General features: G+C 40.4%; 1 protein-coding gene across 6 annotated transcripts in view; it reads right to left on the bottom strand.

Moving 5' to 3' along the window:
• Positions 1-2,976: 2,976 nt before the first annotated feature.
• The window catches only part of EPB41L2 (erythrocyte membrane protein band 4.1-like 2), a 127,062-nt gene continuing 116,519 nt past the window's right edge, over positions 2,977-13,519 (bottom strand). For all 6 annotated transcript variants that reach the window (XM_015421264.1, XM_015421263.1, XM_015421265.1 and 3 more), the window contains 5 exons: positions 12,168-12,290; positions 11,756-11,848; positions 8,693-8,773; positions 5,502-5,607; positions 2,977-3,420 (listed from right to left, as the gene is read on the bottom strand). In XM_015421264.1, the coding sequence (XP_015276750.1) occupies positions 5,503-5,607; positions 8,693-8,773; positions 11,756-11,848; positions 12,168-12,290 (402 nt within the window). In that variant the 3' untranslated portion in view covers positions 2,977-3,420; position 5,502. The remainder of the gene's footprint in view (positions 3,421-5,501; positions 5,608-8,692; positions 8,774-11,755; positions 11,849-12,167; positions 12,291-13,519) is intronic.

Below are 13,519 nucleotides of genomic sequence, written 5' to 3' on the forward strand. Positions count from 1 at the left end.
TAGTGCTACAAATGCAAGCACCGTAATGCTGCTCTTTTATACATTTTTTTAAAAAAACCCTCTAAGGAGATGGCAACTGGAAATATGCATACTTGACCCTGATGGCAAAGTACTGTTTACACGTCCTAAGAAATCCATAATGCAATTTTTTAAAAGTGACACATCTTTATATACAAGTGCCAGAGAGGTCTTCCCTTCAGATAGTATTTCCCTTGCTGGGAACCCTGTACTTATACTGGACTAGCAGTCACTGGTGATATACACCCTGCTTACTATTGATGCATGCCATGTGGCTGTCTAACCCCATAGGGACTACTTGTACTACACCACTGATGGCAAGAGAATACTCCTCCCCCTCTGATCTTCCTCGGTTTATGACCTTGATTTGCTTTAAATGGTTTGAAGGGAAAAGATAGAGAACACATGGCTACCCTGTGCCTTGCAAGCAGCATCCAACCTGCTAGGATTGTTTTCCCTGAGAAGGAGGCATGTATTGTTGTAATCCCAGAACACATATCTGTTTTTGTTTGTTCATTTAAAAAACACACTTTTCCCAAGCAGAAATGGCAGAGAAATAGGTAAAAGAAATGGCAGGGAGATGTCAAAAACCCATGTATTTATACATTCTTTAAGATATACTGAGAATACAGCAGACATTTTCTCTGCAGAGATCAGGATGCAGACTTATAAACCTACTAGGAGCAAGGCCCATTGTGGGAAGAAATGTAATGAGCTCTAGAAAGAAGCTCCAAGTGAATGTCCTCCCAGCTGTGGCTGGTGGGGCAGTGGAGGGAAGGGAAAATAGAGGGAGGCAAGCCATATTTATTTCCTTCTGCTTAGCTATAAGGTGGGGCTGTCTCAAGTCATTTTGCTGCCCCAAGTGGGTAGTATGGGAGGACAGCCTCATGGTAACAGGTATGGTTCCCTCCACCCCTTACTTATGTTGATTTGGGGCTATGTAGTGGCAGCTAAGGTAGAAAACCGCCTCCTCCTATACCATGTTTTCTAGGTTCCAAGGGTCTGGAAAGTGATCCCATAGCCAGTTACAGGGTTGCGAATTCTAGGTTGGGAAATACCTGTAGATTTGAGGGGTAGAGCCTGGGGAGGGGAGGGTTTGGGGTGGGGAGGGACCTCAGCAGGGTATAATGCCATAGAGTCCACTGCCCAAATCAGCCATTTTCTCCAGGAGAACTGATCTTGGTCATCTGGAGATCAGTTGTAATAGCTGGTAAATTTTCTGTAAGGAAAATGTTGTGCTGTGGCTGGGGGACACAGTGATTTCTGGGGGATCTCCAGGCCCCACAGGGAGATTGGTAACCCCAGTGAACATTTAGGGAAAAGACTGGGAGATATATTTTACCTCAGAACACATTCAATGACTCCCAACAGCAAACTGTTTAGAATGTTGGAGGGGAGGGCCAATAAGGCCACATATGCAAATTACCTGTGTTCCAGTTGGCTATGGGGAGGGGGGACAGAGGATGATGTGCAGAATGGAGCGAGGCCCAATCAGCCTGCATATGCAAATGACCTTAAAAGGCTGGCCTGATCAGGTAGAAGGTGAGTCGTCGGGAACACAGCTAGCCTTTTATATTTATCTAGATGTTATGGTATTTATAGACCATAATTCCAAAAACTATATATAGTGCTAAAAATAACTTAGGATTTCAACCACAGTGACTAAGAACACTTGCCTGGGAGTCAGCCCTACTGAATATTGGACTTACTCCTGAGTAGACCTGTTTAGTATTGCTGTGTCACTCAGCTGTTGTCAGCTAACCAGGACCTCTATTTCTCAAAAGCTATTTGAAGAACCTTTGCTCAAGGTAGACTCTTCTGCAAAGTGAATTTCATTGGATACATGTTTTGTGTATTCATGCAAGGCTGACTTCCCTTTTAATTCTTTGTCCTCTGTTTGAATAGGTATGAATTCCTTTGCTGGAAAAAAAATCACCCTGTGATCTGGAGGCTATGTGAATAATATTAGGTTAAACAAGACCAAGCAGTATTGACAATCCTACCTGTTACACTTGTTTTCCCTGAAAAGGAGGCATGTGTTATTCTGAGCATGGAACACAACAGCGAAACCAGAAGACTTCCCATTGCAATTCTGTTATGTTGACACATGACGCATTTAAATAGCATTTTCCTACCCTACCAAAATTAATTCTTGGTGTGAAGAACAAGAGATGAAACATTTAGAGAATAAACAAACTTTATTTTATAATAGTATTACAGAAAGCAAAATATCACTTAATACAACCTGAAACTGCTTCAAATTTAATATGGCATCAACTATACACATGGTGAACAGCGAGGGGAAAAGAATTAACAGGTTTTCATACAGACTTCCTCACTGGCAGCCTCATCACATAAGAGGTGGTTCTCATACTGCTTATAAGAATGGTCTCAAGCATGCACCTCTGGTTCCACAATTTCCCTAAAACCTGTACAGGTCATCAGGAAAACTATCCAAATCAGGTATAACTGCTTTAACAGAAGTGTTAGTTGTAACATGTAGACAATGAGTTTTAATATAACGCAAGCATTCTGCATGTGTATTATATAATGGAAGTGTTTGACATTTAACATGTTAAAGAGAAAAGCACTAAGGTTTTAAAGCTGCCTAGATTATCTCTGTTGGAAGGAAAAGAGAGCAGGTCCTTCCAACTTTATCTGGAATGTTGCAGACTACAAAGTGTCCACGAAGGAAGAGTTGAACGAGGCCATGGCAGTGCAGAAAAAAGGTTACTAGAACAGTGCTCATTCAGTAGAAATGTCTTTATAACTCCCTCTCTTCTATAATATATCAGCACCAGTTCCCCATAGAAAGTGGGAGACCCTCAGAACAGAGAAAGTTATAAGGAGTTTATATAAAAATCCATTTAAGTCCGGGTGAAAATCTTAATTTACTTCCCTAAATTATAGGAAAGCTTATTTTTTAATTAAAAAAAATATTGACACATTTTATTTGTGTGAAATATCGGGGGGGGGGGACCCTCTGTAAATCATTCCAGTAAGAGGTTCTATTTGAAACTTTCTGAAAAGGTTATATCTAAATTAGTCAACGATTCTGTCTTTCCCGCATTTTACACTTGCTCAAGTGAACAGTGCTTACTAAATATTTTTGTTCACTTTCATGCAATCAAGAGATCAGTTATATAAAAATGGCAGGGAGTTGTGCAAAAAAATAATAAATCTCTAACCCTCATAAAAAAGCCAAGAATGTTAAGAAGTGATTATAAAAATAAAGTTGTAAATGATAAAGGACCAGAGAAGGTACGGTTTGGTGTTGGTAGTTCATTACAGAGATGTCTAGTCATTGTTGCCAGCCTCTTCACGAATTTAGTGAAACGGTGATGAAGATACCAACTTGGAATGATCAAAGTTCTTCTCATTCACAAATAAATCTTCATAAATCTAAAAGAGGAAAGCAGTAAAGTATGACATTTGTGGGTTTTTTTAAAACTCTCTTAAAGCCTTAAAGTGGTATTTCATTTTTCCTCTCCAAAAGCCACCTTCTTTTTCAGGTTCACCTACAATGTTACCTTCCCCTTACCTAAAGAAACACATCAAGCTTCTAGTTTCCAGAAGAATTTTCTCGTTTTACTATTTTCCAGGAGATTATATTCAGTAACTGGATTGGACCTTCTTTAGACTGTGGGCGGGGCGGTATGTATGTGGTGAATGATGTTTCCACTCTGAAAAATGCCTTTGTAAAATAATTCGCTTTCTGGTTAACTAAGTCTGACTACTGTGGATTGCTAATTAATTGCAAATACCTAGTGCACTGTCACTATGAGCTGGGGTGCCAGGGCTTACAGACTTTTAAACAAGGCTTGAGTCATGGGAAGCAGTTTTTCATGGTGATACACACTCAGAGCCTTGAAGTAGGGCTTGAGGGGGACTGGATTTCCCTCCCTCCAGGGCTATCCAAGAGGAGAGATATATGGCCCTAACTTAATTTGTTATCAGGCCTAAATCTATTATGTTGCTTTAATAACATAAAATCATAATTTATAACTTAAATACCATAAATATGCCAAGTACATGCTCAAAGCATAAATGCCTTAGTTTTGTACACAAATTACACATATACCCAAGAGAGAACTGTGAACAGCCACACCTATGCTATGTCAGCACATTTTACTCATTCCAAAAGAATATCTATATGTCTGTATCTATATATGAGATATTTTCTCTCAGTACTCCTCAGAAGTTGCTGATTTTTTCAATGGAAAAAACGTTTTAAAAGCCCCCTTTTTCATACTATACATTTTACTGATTAAAACCTGTGTCTTAAAAACCATTTTACTCACTTCAAAGGGGAAAAATTATTTGGGGGAAAGGGGGGGGATATCCCCCCCCCCCAAGCCTTAGTGAGCCTTTTGATTATTTAGGAACTATATTTTGCATGATGCTGCATGGCTCTTGTACTTTAGTCTCTACACAAGTTATGTTTTAAAGGTGGTGTATCAGATCTTACTCACTGCCCACCTTCCACCCAAGATGTCTTTGCAGTAGTAGCAGAGAGCCTCTTGCAACTGGATCACAGTCTCTTCTGCTAACTGTGGCACAGAGCAAACTGAGAACTAAATTGGAAGTTCTCTGCCATTGCTTCAATGTCAGCTAAGAGAGAAGGGGCAGCAGGCAGGGCCTACTGAGAAATTCACAGGTCAGTCACCAGCACAAGGACGTAAAAGGTATTCATCAGAATCCACAGTCTCTAAAGAAAACTCACAATTTCTACTAGCTCTACCTGGACATCCTCAAGAGGGTACCCTGATAAGCAACGGAGAGAATCCTGATCCTCAGTTTGGCACGGTAGTTCAGAAATCAGGGATTTCAGCACCATGCTTACTTTAAACCTGGACACAACCCAAACAGCTTAGTTGGGGGCAAGTGTTGAGTCTCCTTTCCAAATAGAACTTTGGACGTCTCTTTGAACCATCTCAGTGTACTCATTGTTTTTGAGACCCCGGTGGGTAGCCGTGTTGGTCTGAAGCGACAGAACATAGTTTGAGTCCAGTGGCACCTTTAAGACCAACAAAGTTTAATTCTAGGTATAACCTTTTGTGTGCATGCACACTTCTTGAGACCCCATGACTGGAAAGGTAGGGTAGACAGGGCCTATCTATATTTACTTCTGTATCTCCAGTTTATCTAATGCAACCTTATGAGCCAATTGATGCTGCCGCTTCCCTCCAATCTACAGCTTGCATTTCTCCCTATCACCCCAGATCTTTCCTTTTGGCATTTGATATGTCATTTTTCTTCCTGTGGTGTTTCTGCTTTCCTTTTAAAATGCTCAAAATGCTCCAAAACAGAGGCATTCAAAAATCTGAAAAGAAACTGCATGCAGAGTCGCAAAAGATGAACAACCCTGACCATGAGTAAATTTACATGGGTTTTCAAATGCTTAGTGTCAACTGCCAGTGTCTCCAAGTATATGTGCAGAAAAGTCAATCCGTTTGGGCTATACGCATACTTGAGGCTCTTACCTTAGTCTCCTTCTTCTGCCACCTCCGTTTCCTTATGCACCACTACTCTGGTTACAGACATGTCGGGGTGCTGCTCTTTGACTTCTTTAATGGCTTGTGCCAATGCCTGCATAAATATCGAAAAGAACTGACTGAATAACTGCAGATATTAACATCAAATTGGTTTACGTTAATGACAAGATAGGACACAATTCACAAGTACTTTTCTTAGCTACTGCAGATATTAACATCAAATTGGTTTAAGTTAATGACAAGATAGGCTACAATTCAACTGGGTAGTACTTTTCTTACTTGGTCATTTTATGTTCTGGATGAAAAACTAAACAGAGTGGTGTAATGGTTAGACTGTCTGGGAGACTAGGATCTGGGAGACAACGGCTCAAATCCCCAGCCTGTCATGGAGCTCACTGGACAGCTGTGGGCCGTGCTCTCTCAGCCTAACATGCCTCACAGGATTGCTCTCCTAAGGATAAAAGAAAGATGGGAGGATGGTGTTGTAAGCTACCTGGGGTTCCCTACTCCTTACTGCCTTCAAGATAAAGAAATTTTTATATATATATTCAGAGTATGAAGAGCTCTCTCAACCTTGTTTTGGACCTGTGGAAGGAACACAAGCAATATAAGCTTCTGAAGGAAATGGAAGGAGCGAACAAGTCTAGAAAAGAAGCTATGGTCTAGGTGAAGTATGATTACTTTCTACACAGTTCATTGGTCGGTAAAAGCTGATTTGACAAAAACCAAAATGCAGTTTTGAATGTAACAAATCTGCAATTGGATGGGGCTAGTGATTTGAACTCGTAGAGGTGAACAAAAGAAACGAAAAAACAACTCATTCTGAGGATTTTGATAATTCACAAGCATTTTAAGCAGCACTTGACCAAATGGTTGGAAGATACAGGACAATGGTAGATGTGGCTTTAGAAAGCAGAGAGAGCTGCCAGGTGTCCTTTAGTGAGAAAAACTCTAGCCCAGATCCCTGGAGATGTAAAATGTAATTGATTATGTTCAGAATAGGTACTGAGGAAGGATTGAGACATTGGGTGGGAGTGTAAATAGGTAACTTCTTCAATCCAGCTTTACAAAATTTCCTCATAAGTTTTAGGAAGTTGAGAATGACCTTTTGAACAGTAAGGGTGAACAAAGGGAGGGTCAAATCCTTTGAGGCTGTGATGCAGTGTGCAGCGTGGATTCTACTGCAAGGGGTCTGAATGAAACAGTAGGCGGAGGATCAACGTGGGCTAGCCCAGGAGAGAAGTCAACCGTATCTGTTCCGTGGGAGTCTGGCTTTGCAAACTCAGCAAAGCCTACCGGCCATTATTGAAAAGGGAAATGTGGATAATTTGAATGAAGACAATGTCCCAAAATGAAGAGACTAGTCTGGGTTTATTTTCTCCTAAAGCTAAAAGAGGAAGGGAGGAAAGAAGATGAAGACACAAAGTAGCTAAGGCAATTCTCTTCAAGAATTAATGTTAAGGACTGACAGTGGAGTGGTCAAAAGAGAACCAAGTGAGAAGGCACTCACTCCTCCACGCACAGCAGGCACAAAGCAGTGGTATCCTTCACTGGAGGACAGGGATTTGGATGCATATAAATGGGAGAATTGATGCACGTGAGAACAGTTTAGCACTTCTACCTCCCATTACCCATTCCTCCCTTACAAATGACTCCATCCCTGCCACCTGTGCTGCCATAGAAATAACAGGTTTGCATAATTCTGACCTAAAGCCCCAGGTGAATTGTTATATTTCATACATGCACTTGTTGATGTATGGCAGAGTACATGCACCAATTATTTTTGTTTGCCTAAACTTTAATAGTCAATCAGAGGACAAGTACAGATTATTGGCCAATATCTTGACGAATTAAAGAGAACAGGGAAGGATGCGGGAAAGGCAAGAAAACTTATGGACTGACGGAGTGGTAGGTTGGATTCAACAGAAGGCACTGACAAATGAGGACTGTTGTCACACTCCCCTCCCCTCCTGCAGTCCCTTCAGACCTCTGAGTTGCGGGACCTGTGACTTCACCCCCTTCCCTCCTGTCGCTGCAGCGCTTTGCTGTTGTAGCTGTTTGTCCATGTGGAATGTACACAGCCTTGGGAATCAAGGCTGGAAGGAGCTGCCGGGGAGATGTGGCAAAAATCTACATCTACCAGCACCAAAGTATTAGTTAAAACTGTATGCACAATTTCCCAGAATAAGCTATGGTAACGTATACTCCTAAAATGTATGTACCGTGTGTGGATGATATAATAGAGAACTCTACATTGTGTCCGTAGAAGTGTTAAAAGTTAAGCCATTCAATGTATGCTGGGTTAGATGGAAGGAAATCGTTTTCTGTCATGTACTGTAAGTATGTGAACCAAGTTCTGACAAACTTGGAATGTGTGTTGTTGGGTCTAAGTTGTTTGTCATCAAAAGTGTGCGCAATACGATCCATGATAAAATGATCCCAACATTTAACAGATGCTTAACTTTTAAAGGCAAATAAAAGCATTTTATTCCAGTGACGTCATCAGAGATCCTGAATTTATTCAAATAATGCTGGACATGATTAAATACGAGCACATTTTACATACATAAAATATCAGACTTTCATTAAATAGAGCAAGGGACTTGCACTGAAATGATGCATTCCTAAAACGTTTATTTCAGGGCTTCAAAATGTTCATACGACCCTAGCCTACCATTATAGAGAACTTTTGAGTTTTATCAAATCAAAGCTGCTGTTTGACCTTTCCAGATCCCCCAGATGCACTGACGATGGGCCAGGACAAACTGCTCTTAAACCTAATGCTCAAGCAGCTCTGCCATTCAATTTCAGGCTTCTAGGAGAGACTGAACTTGTCATGAGCCACATGCTACAGGCACACCAAAATATGAAATTAAATTTATTTGTAGCCCTTGGTACATTAGAATTAAGACGCAAAATTTTAATCCCCATTCTGTTGATTTGTGTATCTACCATTAATTCAGAATCAGAATGGTGCTACAAAATAAAAGGGCAGGCAATAATTAAAATAATTTAGTGATTGTTAATTATTTTGTAGGGTTTTTTCCTACTCTGAGGCAATCTATTTATAAATGAAACATTATGCAAATTAACCAAAGACATCATGAGGCTTCTTTTCTAGCATTGCTCATTTTCTTAGATTTTTACAGCTTGAAAAGAGCTAACATTAATTCTCTCACCTGATCATGATCAAGGTCTGAATCTCCAGTGATAACAATCCGTTTTTCGATTCTGGTTTCTGACACACCACCTTTCACTGTCTAGAGTTTTCACAAGAAAAAAGGTATGTTTTAATAGTGCTTCCATTGCATTAAATTTTGCTGTGGAAAGACTGCAGTGGTACAGAAGTGTCATGTCCAAACTCTACTTTGATAATAACAGTAATCAATAAAGACTGTTCAACCTATCAGCATCCCATTAGATAAGCAAGAAGGCACCTGATCAGCAAAAGCTAATGGTCTCTGGAAAGGTGGCATTTTTGTTGTTCAGTCGCACAGTCGAGTCCGACTCTTTGCGACCCTATGGACCAGATCACGCCAGGCCTTCCTGTCTTCCGCCGTCCTCTGAAGTTGGCTCAATTTCATGTTCAAAGGTGGCATAGAAATGTTCTAAAATAAATACAAGTCACATACTGTTTCATATCCCAGGTTTAGTGTATCCAACACCCCAATTTTCCTGATACTCTTTGAATTTTGCATCTGCTACAGACCCATCTACTTCTGTTTCATTGACTATGCTAAAGCTTTTGACTGTGTGGATCACAACAAACTATGGCAGGTCCTTAAAGAGATGGGAGTACCAGACCACCTCACATGTCTCTTGAGAAACCTGTATAAGGGCCAAGAAGCTCTGAGAATATCATCTCTTGTCTGTCGTCGGAGAAATTTGATCACAATCTCACCCGGCAAGTTGTTTTGCTTGATATACTTAGAGTACGACCGATGAATGGCAGAAGTGAAGAGGACCTAAAGAGCCTCCTGCTCAGAGTAAAAGAGGAGAGCGCAAAACTGGGCTTGAAGCTCAACATCAAAAAAACTAAGATCATGGCATCCGGCCCCATCACTCCTTGGCAAATAGAAGGGGAAGTCGTGGAAGTGGTGACAGACTTCACGTTCCTGGGATCCCAGATCACCGCAGACTGTGACAGCAGCCATGAAATTAAAAGACGCCTGCTCCTTGGGAGGAAAGCGATGGCGAACCTAAACAGCATGATAAAAAGTAGAGACATCTCCCTGCCAACAAAAGTCCGCATGGTCAAAGCAATGGTATTCCCAGTAGTCATGTATGGCTGCGAGAGTTGGACTATAAGGAAGGCTGAGCGCCGAAGAATAGATTCTTTTGAACTATGGTGCTGGAGAAGACTCTTGAGAGTCCCTTGGACTGCAAGAAGATCAAATCAGTCAATCCTAAAAGAAATCAACCCTGACTGTTCCCTGGAAGGCCAGATAATGAAACTGAAGCTCAAATACTTTGGCCACCAAATGATGCTGGGAAAGATTGAAGGTCAAAGAAGACGGGGACGGCAAAGGATGAGATGGTTGGACAGTGTCATCGACGCAACGAACATGAAATTGAGCCAACTTCAGAGGACAGCGGAAGACAGGAGGGCCTGGCGGGAGCTGGTCCATGGGGTCGCAAAGAGTCGGACTCGACTGTGCGACTGAACAACAACAACAGGCCCATCACTCACGCCGTTCATCTACAACTGCTCCTCAGCAAGGCTCCACTTCCTCTGAAGCTGCTCGTCAGGATAAAAGATGATCAGGGGCTCAGTGCAGGTCTTGGTTCAGATGGCAGTTTCTTGCAGTGCTGCTTCAACACTATTGAAGCAACTCCCCCAACCATAAACACACACACACACACACACAGATGAACAGTTTTGCTATTTCCCCAGTCTATCACTTGAAATAGTGGGGATCAGCATGCAGATTGGCAGTCCATGAATGGCTTGCTTGTAGTGGGTGAGCTCAAGTCAGCATGTTCAACTGAGCACTCTAAGGTGAAGTGTAAAATAGTGTTAAATGAAAAGGTGAAGAAGCAGAGTGGCCTTAATCTTCTGGTCTACCTTCTCAACCAGGAAATGGGAGCTGCTAAAGTCTGGCTCTGGCTTCCCAGCCTAGATCTTTAGCAGTGCTGCAGCAGGAAGGTATTTCTTCTCTTCTGCATGTTTTTTTTTACAGTTGGTAGTAGGAAGACAGTACATCAAAAAAGCATTTCAAACAGGCTGTAGGGTTTTGTTATAAAATATGCTCAAATTATTATAATATTCTGTGGGGTTAACCATTCCAATAAGCCCTCAAACTAAGAGAATCGGATAGAAAAAAATTCCAACAATGTATTTCACTACCAAATATATGCAACCAGTGCCAACAAAAGTTATTAAGTGTTGATGAAGTGATATGCCTATAACACAGGGAAAAGTACAAAACTCTCCCTCTACCTTCACAGTTCCTAGTGCTTATAGTTCAGAAAGACTAACAATTAAATCATCTTCTACAGGGGGGGAAAGGATACCAGCAACTGAGACATTAAGACTGCATGCTGAAAGTAGATAATTCAAACACTGAGGTGACAGAGAAACACCATCTGCAGTATATCATCTACAACAGGGGTCCCCAACCTTTTTGAGGCTCTGCGGGAATTCTGACATGGGGGGTCAGTGCAACCACAAAATGGCTCCCACAGGAGATGGCGAGGACCACTAGATGTCAAGGAGTGAGGTTATGCATAATTTTAATAGTAATTCTTCAACATTTCAGGCAAAAGCTCTTAACAGGATGCCCTTTTAAAAATATATATTGTTTTGATATATTTTCTTGCATTAACTTCAGTCATGCAGTGAAGATCCCTGAGCTGTAGTGGCAGTTGCTGCCAAAACAATGGTGTTTTGTTTTGTATTTTTAATCTGCATAGCCAAAAATATTTCCAATGGTCAATCAGAATCCCTGCTGGGCAATATCCCCACCACTTTCTAAAAACATTTGGTGGGCACCAGCTCTGAATTCCTTTCAATCATACACTGGGACTGAGAGTACCACACAAAGGTATAAACAGCATTATGTGGGAGCAAAAAGGCAACATACAGTATTAACTGCAAATCTCCCTGGTAAAACATAATCGAAGATTAAGGAACTGGAAAAGTAGCTTCAAAAAAATGAAGCAATATGTAATAAAATGCACACTTTCTAATCAATATATGAGGTAAGGGAGGAAAACTGCAAATGTTATTTTGGTTCATTTACCTTAGTGATGTGTGTGGTTGTGGTTGTAGAAACAGATTCCGCTGTGATCGTCTGTGCACTCAGCAGCACACCAGCATCACTACCACCATCAAACTGGATAATTGAAAACGACAACACTCAATGTTGACTAAAAGTATAAACCAAGGCAACAATCCTGAAGTTCTTTTTAAGTGCAACTTGCCAATTCACAATAGATTCAATGTGATCTAAAGTACTTATTTGAGATAGCTGAGATTAATATGGCATTTCAGTAAGATTCACAAAAGTAAAGGTAAGTCTGTAATATTGTAGTCCAAGTACTGTGACCGTAGAAAATATTGTTTTCAAAGCCACATGACAACCTGGCCTCTTGAACTAAGCCTAGCTGAAGACACAACTAAAAATGGTATTCTAAATTGTACAACATCTGTACCTGGGGAGATTCATACGTGATCGTTTTAGTTTCTGTCTGAACAATTGGTACTTCCTTAGTGGAGATTTCAGTTCTTTGTGAAGCATCTGAAATGGTCACCATCTCAGTTTTAACCACTGGAGGCTAGTGTTCAGAAAGACAGAAGGCTATGAATTTAAGGTCATAAAGGTAAAACATATGGCATCTAGCAGGCTATCAAACACACAAGCCTTTCAACATTCTGACTATAAAACATTAAATCACCCTATTAGATTTTTCAAGCTGCCTATGAATTTTAGTTCCATCAGTAGAATATAAGAATGGCTAACAAATCTCAACATGAAACTAGCTCTGTAGCATCTGAAGCATTCATCTGCTTCTTTTTAAACCACTACATAAAGATGTGGCAGGGAGCCATATGCTTCTTAAAGTATGTATACACTCACATCAATGTGGGCAATAGTAACAGCCAATCACAGCTCCTTGTTATCTGAATCCGAGGTTTAATATTTTTTTTAAAAAGCCATTCAATGTTGTGCCTGTTTGTAATGAGATATACCTACAGTGGGGAGCCACAACTCACTATCACATGCTATCTGTACTATTAAATAAATTAAAACCGCTCAAACTTTTATGGTTTGAGTAGCTATATAATACCTTAACAGCCAGTAGAACTTTAATAACCACTAGAAATGTCACATGCAAAAACAGTTCTTACGGAAATCAATATTATAGGTTCATCAATATCATTTGACATTTCTAAAATTAGATCAGTGAAGAAAAACTTCTTCCTACATATCTGAAAGAGGCCAACGAAAGCAATGTTCTGAAGAACCCAAAATATCATATACTTGAAAAGAATGAGCATTTGCTTGAAAAAGTAAAACAAAACTAACGCATCCTGAATGCTGAAGATTAAGGTAGAAGAACTTGGATAAGAAGAACCCAAAATATCATATACTTGAAATGGTGATCTTTAAAAGAATGAGCATTTTCTTGAAAAAGTAAAACAAAACTAACGCATTCTGAATGCCGAAGATTAAGGTAGAAGAACTTGGATGATGCTAAAATTCTTCTAGGTTCAAAGCTTACAAATCTATGAGTGGAACTATACCCTTCTGCCTCAATCTAGCTAGAAGCTTCTATATACATCATGATGAGAAACCTGTATCAGGATCTAGGTAGCAATTTAATAAAGTGCCTAGGGAAAAGTTAAAAAGAAATCAGTGTGTTTTAAAAAAAACATAATGAAGATGACAGGGATCTTATGCACCACAGGTGGAAGGTGCTACTGGAGGTGGATCTTTGATGACAAATCCCCTCCCTCCAGTAGCCACTAGTGAGCACTGAAAAGGCAAGACTGGGGGGCTGGG

This window comes from Gekko japonicus, unplaced genomic scaffold (genome assembly GCF_001447785.1).
Source record: "Gekko japonicus isolate JY-2015 unplaced genomic scaffold, Gekko_japonicus_V1.1 scaffold407, whole genome shotgun sequence".
NCBI classification, from domain to species: domain Eukaryota; kingdom Metazoa; phylum Chordata; class Lepidosauria; order Squamata; family Gekkonidae; genus Gekko; species Gekko japonicus.